At 35.5% G+C, this 9497-nt stretch overlaps 1 protein-coding gene across 2 annotated transcripts in view; it reads left to right on the top strand.

The window, feature by feature from the left end:
* LOC133665068 (glutamate decarboxylase 1-like) overlaps positions 1–9245 on the top strand; it is a 58815-nt gene extending 49570 nt beyond the window's left edge. For both annotated transcript variants that reach the window (XM_062070238.1, XM_062070237.1), the window contains one exon: positions 1737–9245. In XM_062070238.1, the coding sequence (XP_061926222.1) occupies positions 1737–1910 (174 nt within the window). In that variant the 3' untranslated portion in view covers positions 1911–9245. The remainder of the gene's footprint in view (positions 1–1736) is intronic.
* The last annotated feature ends 252 nt before the right edge of the window (positions 9246–9497 follow it).

Raw genomic sequence — 9497 nt, 5'->3', positions numbered from 1 at the left:
GCTATTTCAACAAGTTTGTGCGGGATAGATCCGTAGGCATTGGTTAAGTCAAGCCAGAGAGTTGCCAAATCTCCTTTGTTCTCCCTTGCCTCCCGGATCAACTGCGTCACCACTCCTGTATGCTCCAGGCACTCAGGCACTCCAGGTACTCCCCCCTTCTGGACAGAGGTGTCTATGTAGGCGTTCTTCAAGAGGAACTCGGTAAGTCGTTGGGACAGGATTTTAAAGAAAATCTTGCTCTCAACGCTGAGCAGCGAGATTATACGAAACTGCTCGATGTTGCTGGAGTTCTCTTCCTTCGGGATCCAGACGCCCTCCGCGTATCTCCACTGGGCAGAGGCTTTCCCTCTCCGCCAAATCACCTTCAAGATCTTCCACAGACGCTTGAGGAGCCGTGGACACTGCTTGTAGACCTTGTGGGGTAATATACTGTATGTATATATATATATATATATATATATATATATATATATATATATATATATATATATATAACGGGGGTGTGGCCATTGTTACACAGTAGTGCCTTGCTTCTGTGTAACAATGGCCACACCCCCGTGTAATGTACCCTAGATATATATATATATATATATATATATATATATATATATATATATATATATATATATATATATATATATATTATATATATATATATATATATATATATATATATATACATATATATATATATATATATATATACATATATATATATATATATATATATATATATATATATATATATATATATATATATATATATATATACATATATATATATATATACATATATATATATATATATATATATATATATATGTATGTATATGTATATATATATATATATATATATATATATATATATATATATATGTATGTATGTATGTATGTATGTATGTATGTATGTATGTATGTATGTATGTACACTACCGTTCAAAAGTTTGGGGTCACCCAAACAATTTTGTGGAATAGCCTTCATTTCTAAGAACAAGAATAGACTGTCGAGTTTCAGATGAAAGTTCTCTTTTTCTGGCCATTTTGAGCGTTTAATTGACCCGACAAATGTGATGCTCCAGAAACTCAATCTGCTCAAAGGAAGGTCAGTTTTGTAGCTTCTGTAACGAGCTAAACTGTTTTCAGATGTGTGAACATGATTGCACAAGGGTTTTCTAATAATCAATTAGCCTTCTGAGCCAATGAGCAAACACATTGTACCATTAGAACACTGGACTGATAGTTGCTGGAAATGGGCCTCTATACACCTATGTAGATATTGCACCAAAAACCAGACATTTGCAGCTAGAATAGTCATTTACCACATTAGCAATGTATAGAGTGTATTTCTTTAAAGTTAAGACTAGTTTAAAGTTATCTTCATTGAAAAGTACAGTGCTTTTCCTTCAAAAATAAGGACATTTCAATGTGACCCCAAACTTTTGAACGGTAGTGTATGTAACAACCACAGACACTTCAATAAAATCCCCTGAAGATCAGACTTGTAGGGATGAAATAGCCACTGTGATTTTTCCTGACCTAACGTATATTCCGCTCTACCCCAGTATTGAGCACTGTATAACGGATAAACCACAGAAACCTCGACTATACTGTATTTGCAAGTATGTATGTATATATATATTTATATATATGTATGTATATGCCCCCCAGTCCAAAATTTTGGACACCTACAGCATTGAACATCACAAATGCCTAACCTCTTTTTGTTTCACCGCCAGGTCGCACCAAAGATTAAGGCCCTGATGATGGAGTCGGGGACCACCATGGTGGGCTACCAGCCTCAGGGTAATAAGGTCAACTTCTTCCGCATGGTGGTCTCCAACCACGCGGCCACACAGTCCGACATCGACTTCCTCATCGAGGAGCTCGAGAGGCTGGGTCAGGACCTGTAGACCGCCTGGCGCCATGTGTCGCCTTTCTACGGCGCGGCTTTCGGACTGCTCCCCACCTGAAAAGAACTCAACGGCAAGACTGCGACCCCCCCAACCCCCGCACCCCCCATTTGTCCTCCTCCAGGTGTAACCCGCATAGTTCCAGGTAACCGATGGACGTGTGCCGGGTATTCCTTGTACTTGCGTGTGTTCAATCGTGTGTCGTTCGATGTAGATTGTGGTTCGATATGCAGAAAAAAAAGCACAGATCTCACAAAGTATCATAAGAGGATTTTTCAAACCACGTGTACATAGTGTTTAGTATGATATTTATCGAAGATTATAATGAACATAGGCGGTCTTCGTTTTGTACGACGATCCGAAACTCATTGTCTTTGAGCATTTAAAGGATCTGCTCCTACGGTCATCAGTAAGCGGTGTAGTGGTCTCGTTATTGAGACGGAAGGGTTGCCAGAGGTTCGGTTGCAAGACCAGTATCGAACCTGTGAGCCTTATGTGGATTTAGGAGAAGGCTAAATGTTTGAAACCTTAAAAGAAAGTGACCTATTTAAGGCCGATAATAATGAGGGGTGTCCCAATCCGATCCGTGTGATATCAGCAAAACAAGTATCAAAATGTTGTGCAAAGCTGGACAGTAGTGATGTGCGGATCGATACTGAAACGTCGATACCAGTTCCGTATGCTTTAATACTGATTCTTAAATCAAACTATCGATTATTTTAACCAGGGGTCCCCAAACTACGGCCCGCAGGCCGGATCCGGCCCCCCAGCATCCAAAATCCGGCCCACAGGAAGTCCCAAGTTAAAAAAATTTTTTTAAAAAAAACCTTTTTTTTTTTTTTTTTTTTAAATCTTTCCTTCCTAATCCATTTTCTACCGCTTGTTACTCTTAAAGTCTCCTAGTCGCTCAGGCAAATCATATTGTCTAAAAATGAATTTTCCCATCGATAACGTGACAATGTTAAATGTTGATGAACATCAATGTTAATTGATGTTAAATGACAAAACGGATTATAAAGACAATGTGTATATATATATATATATATATATATATATATATATATATATATATATATATATATATATATATATATATATATATATATATATAGCCTGGCCCCCGGCCAAATTTTTTTAACCCAATGCGGCCCCCGAGTCAAAAAGTTTGGGGACCCCTGATTTTAACGCTTTTGTTGTTTGAGATAATATACATATAGGCCAAAAGTTTGGACACACCTCAATGTGTTTTCTTTATTTCCATGACTATTTACATTGTAGATTGTCCCTGAAGGCATCAAAACTATGAACGAACACATGTGGAGTTATGTACTTAACAAAAAAAGGTGAAATAACTGAAAACATGTTTTATATTCTAGTTCCTTCAAAACAGCCACCCTATTGCTCCGATTACTGCCTTGCACACTCTTGGCATTCTCTCCATGAGCTTCAAGCACACCTGTGAAGTGAAAAACCATTTCAGGTGACTATAGCTCTTGAAGCTCATCCAGAGAATGCCAAGAGTGTGCAAAGCAGTAATCAATCTGAAAATAAAGAAAACCCCATTGAATGAGAAGGTGTCCAAACTTTTGGCCTGTACTGTATATCAGTGGTCCCCAACCACCGGGCCGCGGCCCGGTACCAATCGGTCCGCACAAGAAATTAAAAAAAAAAAAAAAAAAAAAAATTTTTTTTTTTTTTTTTTTTTTTTTAAAATTAAATCAACATAAAAAACACAATATATACATTATATATCAATATAAATCAATACAGTCTGCAGGGATGCAGTCCGTAAGCACACATTATTGTATTTCTTTATGACCAAAAAAAAATAAAAATAAAAAAAATAAAAATTTGTCCATGGGACAAATTTTCAAGCGTTGAACCAAGTACAAAAAGGTTGGGGACCACTGCTGTATATCATCATCAGGATCACAGCGTAAAGCAGTCCTTCTCAAATAGTGGGGCGGGCCCCACTATTTGGGCCACATTCACCCAGTCACACACTCACACGTTCACACACTGATGGCGGCCCTAAGCGCGACCCATCGGGAGCGAAGGGTGAAGTGTCTCGCTCAATGTGACCGACGTGACTACCAACCGAGCCACGCCGTCCCCAGAAGCCTATTAGAAAGTATCCAGTAACAAGCGTGTCCGCATCATTGAACTTCTTGGCGGCGCTGGCTTAATGTATAATTTTAGTGTTTTTAATACCTTCGCCTTCTATAACATTTCCCAGTACAAAATAATAATGTTGATTTCCTATCAGAATAATATCGATATCGGCCAATACGGTAATGAAAAAGTTGTATCGGGACACCCCTAATAATAATGATAATAATAATAACAACAACAATAACAATATCAATTAACATGAATATTATTATTTTGATTAAATTATGCATTGTTATTATTACTTATTATTATAATTACATATTATTATTATTATTATTATCACTATAATAATAGTAAAGGGTGGTTTAAATGGCGGTAGATGGTAGCAGCAAGTGAGATTATAATAAGGGATAAAAATAAGGATTTTTTAAAAATTAATGTTGTATTTAATTCCTGTATTTAGTGTTTCTATTGCCGTATTTTATGTCCTCGGGTCGTCGTGGGAACGTCGGAAACCCGAGGACCACTTGTACATGAGGTACTAAAACGGATAGAGAAAGGAACCTGTGTCACAATGTCTGTGATCACGTCTGCATTTTTAAAATGCTGGCTCGTTGTCTGTTTCATATGCAATCTTGTGATAAATGTGTTATAAATAATATTTATGATAATATATATATATATACATACATATATAAAAAGGCATTTCCATTGTACACTGATTCAGGTATTGAAACGTAAATGTATCCTCATGTGTAGTTCATGGTGATGATTTGTATTATGTAAATCACAGGACATCTCCACATATAGTGACCTTTGTCAGCCAAAGAAAGAGAATAGAGGCAGAAATAGTGCGAGTCGTTATTCCCCCACGTATAACTTATTAGATGTTTGTAACCGTTGGACCCCGTAACGGCGATGCAATTTTTCATGTGCGCTTCTTTCCGTCGTTTGTTGAGTCTTTGAATGTCCGAGGGGGACTGACGGGATGGAGAAAAAGACGTCTTTACGTTCCTCCGGCTGGTGTTTTTATCCCAGGGAGGAGAAGTAGGTGCGAAATTGTGTATCCCTGAAATATTCGGTATCCCCTACCGTGGGCGCGCTTGGGGGCGGAGCTCTGTGCTTTGTTCAGAGAGCGGCAGCCCTTCCGTGTTATTTGCGATGTCAATGAATATAAATATAAGTCTAGAATAAAACACATATTGTTAGTACATCAATTGAGGAAAATAGAGGGGGGACACATTTCATGGCAGCACAGAAATATGCTCAAAATTATGTATCCCCTTCTAACTTTTTTTGTAATTAATAATATGAGTCCAAATTCACAGGTTTTGTTGTTGAAAATGCTTAGTATGTACATAATAAACCACATAAAGTTACTACATCATTTGAGGGAAATAGAAAGGGAACACATTTAATGGCAGCACAGAAATATGCTAAAATATTAAGTATCCCTTACTAACTTATTTTGTAATTAATAAAATGAGTCCAGATGTACACATTTAGCTGTAAATGATACTAAAAGTGTAGATAATAAACCACATGAAGTTACTACATCATTTGAGGGAAATAGAAGGGGGACACATTTTATGGCAGCATGGAAATATGCTGAAATATTATGTATCCCCTTCTAACTTTTTTTGTAATTAATTATATGAGTCCAAATTCACAGGTTTTGTTGTTGAAAATGCTTAGTATGTACATAATAAACCACATAAAGTTACTACATCATTTGAGGGAAATAGAAAGGGGACACATTTAATGGCAGCACAGAAATATGCTAAAATATTAAGTATCCCTTACTAACTTATTTTGTAATTAATAAAATGAGTCCAAATGTACACATTTAGCTGTAAATGATACTAAAAGTGTAGATAATAAACCACATGAAGTTACTACATCATTTGAGGGAAATAGAAGGGGGACACATTTTATGGCAGCACGGAAATATGCTGAAATATTATGTATCCCCAACTAACTTTTTTTGTAATTAATAAAATGAGTCCAAATGTACACATTTAGCTGTAAATGATACTAAAAGTGTACATAATAAACCACATGAAGTTACTACATAATTTGAAGGAAATAGAAGGGGGGCACATATAATGGCAGCACAGAGATATGCTAAAATATTAAGTATCCCCTACTAACTTTTTTTGTAATTAATAAAATGAGTCCAAAGGTACACATTTATCTGTAAATTATACTAAAAGTGTACATAATAAACCACATGAAGTTACTACATAATTTGAGGGAAATAGAAGGGGGACACATTTTATGGCAGCACGGAAATATGCTAAAGTATTATGTATCCCCAACTAACTTTTTTTGTAATTAATAAAATGAGTCCAAATGTACACATTTCGCTTTAAATGCACTAAAAGTGTACATAATAAACCACATGAAGTTACTACATCATTTGAGGGAAATAGAAGGGGGGCACATTTTATGAGAGCACAGAAATATGCTAAACTATTATGTATCCCCTACTAACTTTTTCTGTAATTAATAAAATGAGTCCAAATGTACACATTTAGCTGTAAATGATACTAAAAGTGTACATAATAAACCACATGAAGTTAGTACATCAATTGAGGAAAATTGAGGGGGGACACATTTAATGGCAGCACAGAAATATGCTTAAAAAATTAAGTATCCCCTAATAACTTTTTTTGTAATTAATAAAATGAGTCCAAATGTACACATTTATCTGTAAATGATACTAAAAGTGTAAATAATAAACCACATGAAGTTACTACATCATTTGAGGGAAATAGAAAGGGGACACATTTTATGGCAGCACAGAAATATGCTAAAATATTATGTATCCCCTACTAACTTTTTTTGTAATTAATAAAATGAGTCCAAATTCACAAGTTTTGTGGTTGAAAATGCTTAGTATGTACATAATAAACCACATGAAGTTACTACATCATTTGAGGGCAATAGAAGGGGGACACATTTTATGGCAGCACAGAAACATGCTTAAATATTATGTATCCCCTACTAACTTTTTTTGTAATTGATAAAATGAGTCCAAATGTACACATTCATCTGTAAATGATACTAAAAGTGTACATAATAAACCATGTGAAGTTACTACATCATTTGAGGGCAATAGAAGGGGGACACATTTTATGGCAGCACAGAAACATGCTTAAATATTATGTATCCCCTACTAACTTTTTTTGTAATTGATAAAATGAGTCCAAATGTACACATTCATCTGTAAATGATACTAAAAGTGTACATAATAAACCATGTGAAGTTACTACATCATTTGAGGGCAATAGAAGGGGGACACATTTTATGGCAGCACAGAAACATGCTTAAATATTATGTATCCCCTACTAACTTGTTTTGTAATTGATAAAATGAGTCCAAATGTACACATTCATCTGTAAATGATACTAAAAGTGTACATAATAAACCATGTGAAGTTACTACATCATTTGAGGGCAATAGAAGGGGGACACATTTTATGGCAGCACAGAAACATGCTTAAATATTATGTATCTCCTACTAACTTTTTTTGTAATTGATAAAATGAGTCCAAATGTACACATTTAGCTGTAAATGATACTAAAAGTGTAGATAATAAACCACATGAAGTTACTACATAATTTGAGGGAAATAGAAGGGGGACACATTTAATGGCAGCACAGAAATATGCTAAAATATTATGTATCCCCTACCAACTTTTTTTGTAATTAATCAAATGAGTCCAAATGTATACATTTAGCTGTAAATGATACTAAAAGTGTAGATAATAAACCACATGAAGTGACTACGTAATTTGAGGGAAATAGAAAGGGGACACATTTAATGGCAGCACAGAAATATGCTAAAATATTATGTATCTCCTACTAACTTTTTTTGTAATTGATAAAATTAGTCCAAATGTACACATTTAGCTGTAAATGATAATAAAAGTGTACATAATAAACCATATGAAGTTACTACATAATTTGAAAGAAATGGAAGGGGGACACATTTTATGGCAGCACAGAAATATGCTAAAATATTATGTATCCCCTACTAACTTTTTTTGTAATTAATAAAATGAGTCCAAATTCACAAGTTTTGTTGTTGAAAATGCTTAGTATGTACATAGTAAACCACATGAAGTTACTACATCACTTGAAGGAAATAGAAGGGGGACACATTTTATGGCAGCACAGAAATATGCTGCCATAAATTGTGTCCCCCTTCTATTTTCCTCATATTATGTAGGAAATTCATGTGGTTTATTATGTACACTTTTAGTATAATTTACAGCTAAATGTGTACATTTGGACTCATTTTATTAATTACAAAAAAAAAGTCAGTAGGGGATACACAATATTTCAACATATTTCCGTGCTGCCATGAAATGTGTCCCCCTTTCTCATTTCCAATCCATCAAGATAAAGAAATAACATCAAATTAAAAGATGTTATTTATGTATTTTTCTCGACTTGTGCACTAACATCATGTTGTTTATTTATTTTTTTACATATGTAGCATCATCTGCAAAGATACAAAGAATTGCTATTGCGACATCTAGTGGACACATTTAGAACAGCAGTTTCTTTCATTCCAAAATTTCGGCTCATTTTTATACTTAGCAAACTCGGATACAAGTACACCACGTGACATACGGATGATCAAAAGCATTTTTTCGGGTAGGAACGTCGCACATTACACCAACAACATTTTTGACAATCAAAGAATGATGGTAATAATCCACATTTTGTATCATCGACGTCGCTAATAACACGGAAGTGCTGCCGCGGTCTGAACAAGGCACAGATTAAAAATATTTCAGGGATACAGAAATTCCGCACGACGCCGGGATGTGAGAATGTACTCTCTTGTCGGAATTCTAATGCATTTACTGTAATATACTATATTTATTGTACTGTAGTCGCTGTATTCCCCGTATGACGGGAGTGAAGTGGAATATCTTGTTTAAGGAGTTCCTCTCGTCTGTGTCTTTGCACTATGTTCACCTTTCTTCCATTTGTAAATGGACGTGTGTAATTGCAGTATTCTACAGAGTTGGAGAACGGTCACCGTCGTGTAAATGGTGCATAAATCGTATTTAAAGTAGTTTGCTGCGAGTGACTCCTGTACGTGGGGTTTCGGCCATGCTGTGGAGGAATGTTACACGGGAGATACTAAGGAGGCACTTTAACAAAGATCACACAATCTCTAATGTTTAATAAAGTCTATTAATATTAACTCTCTGATTTTGTCGAGTGTTTTTTTGGAACCTACATTTACAGTACAGGCCAAAAGTTATGGACTCACCTTCTCATTCTATGCGTTTTCTTGTTTTTTAGAACTAGTTACACCAGGGGTGTCCAAACTTTTTCCACTGAGGGCCGCACACGGAAAAATCAAAGCATGCGGGGGCCATTTTGATAGTTTTCATTTTTAAATCATAACAAAATATATGGATTTTGGGGGGTTTTTACCTTTAGGGCTCCCGGG

The sequence above is a fragment of the Entelurus aequoreus genome, linkage group LG14 (assembly GCF_033978785.1).
Source record: "Entelurus aequoreus isolate RoL-2023_Sb linkage group LG14, RoL_Eaeq_v1.1, whole genome shotgun sequence".
In the NCBI taxonomy this organism is placed as follows: Eukaryota; Metazoa; Chordata; class Actinopteri; order Syngnathiformes; family Syngnathidae; genus Entelurus; species Entelurus aequoreus.
Note: the sequence above shows the minus strand (reverse complement) of the source record. Positions and strands in the feature narration are given on the sequence as shown.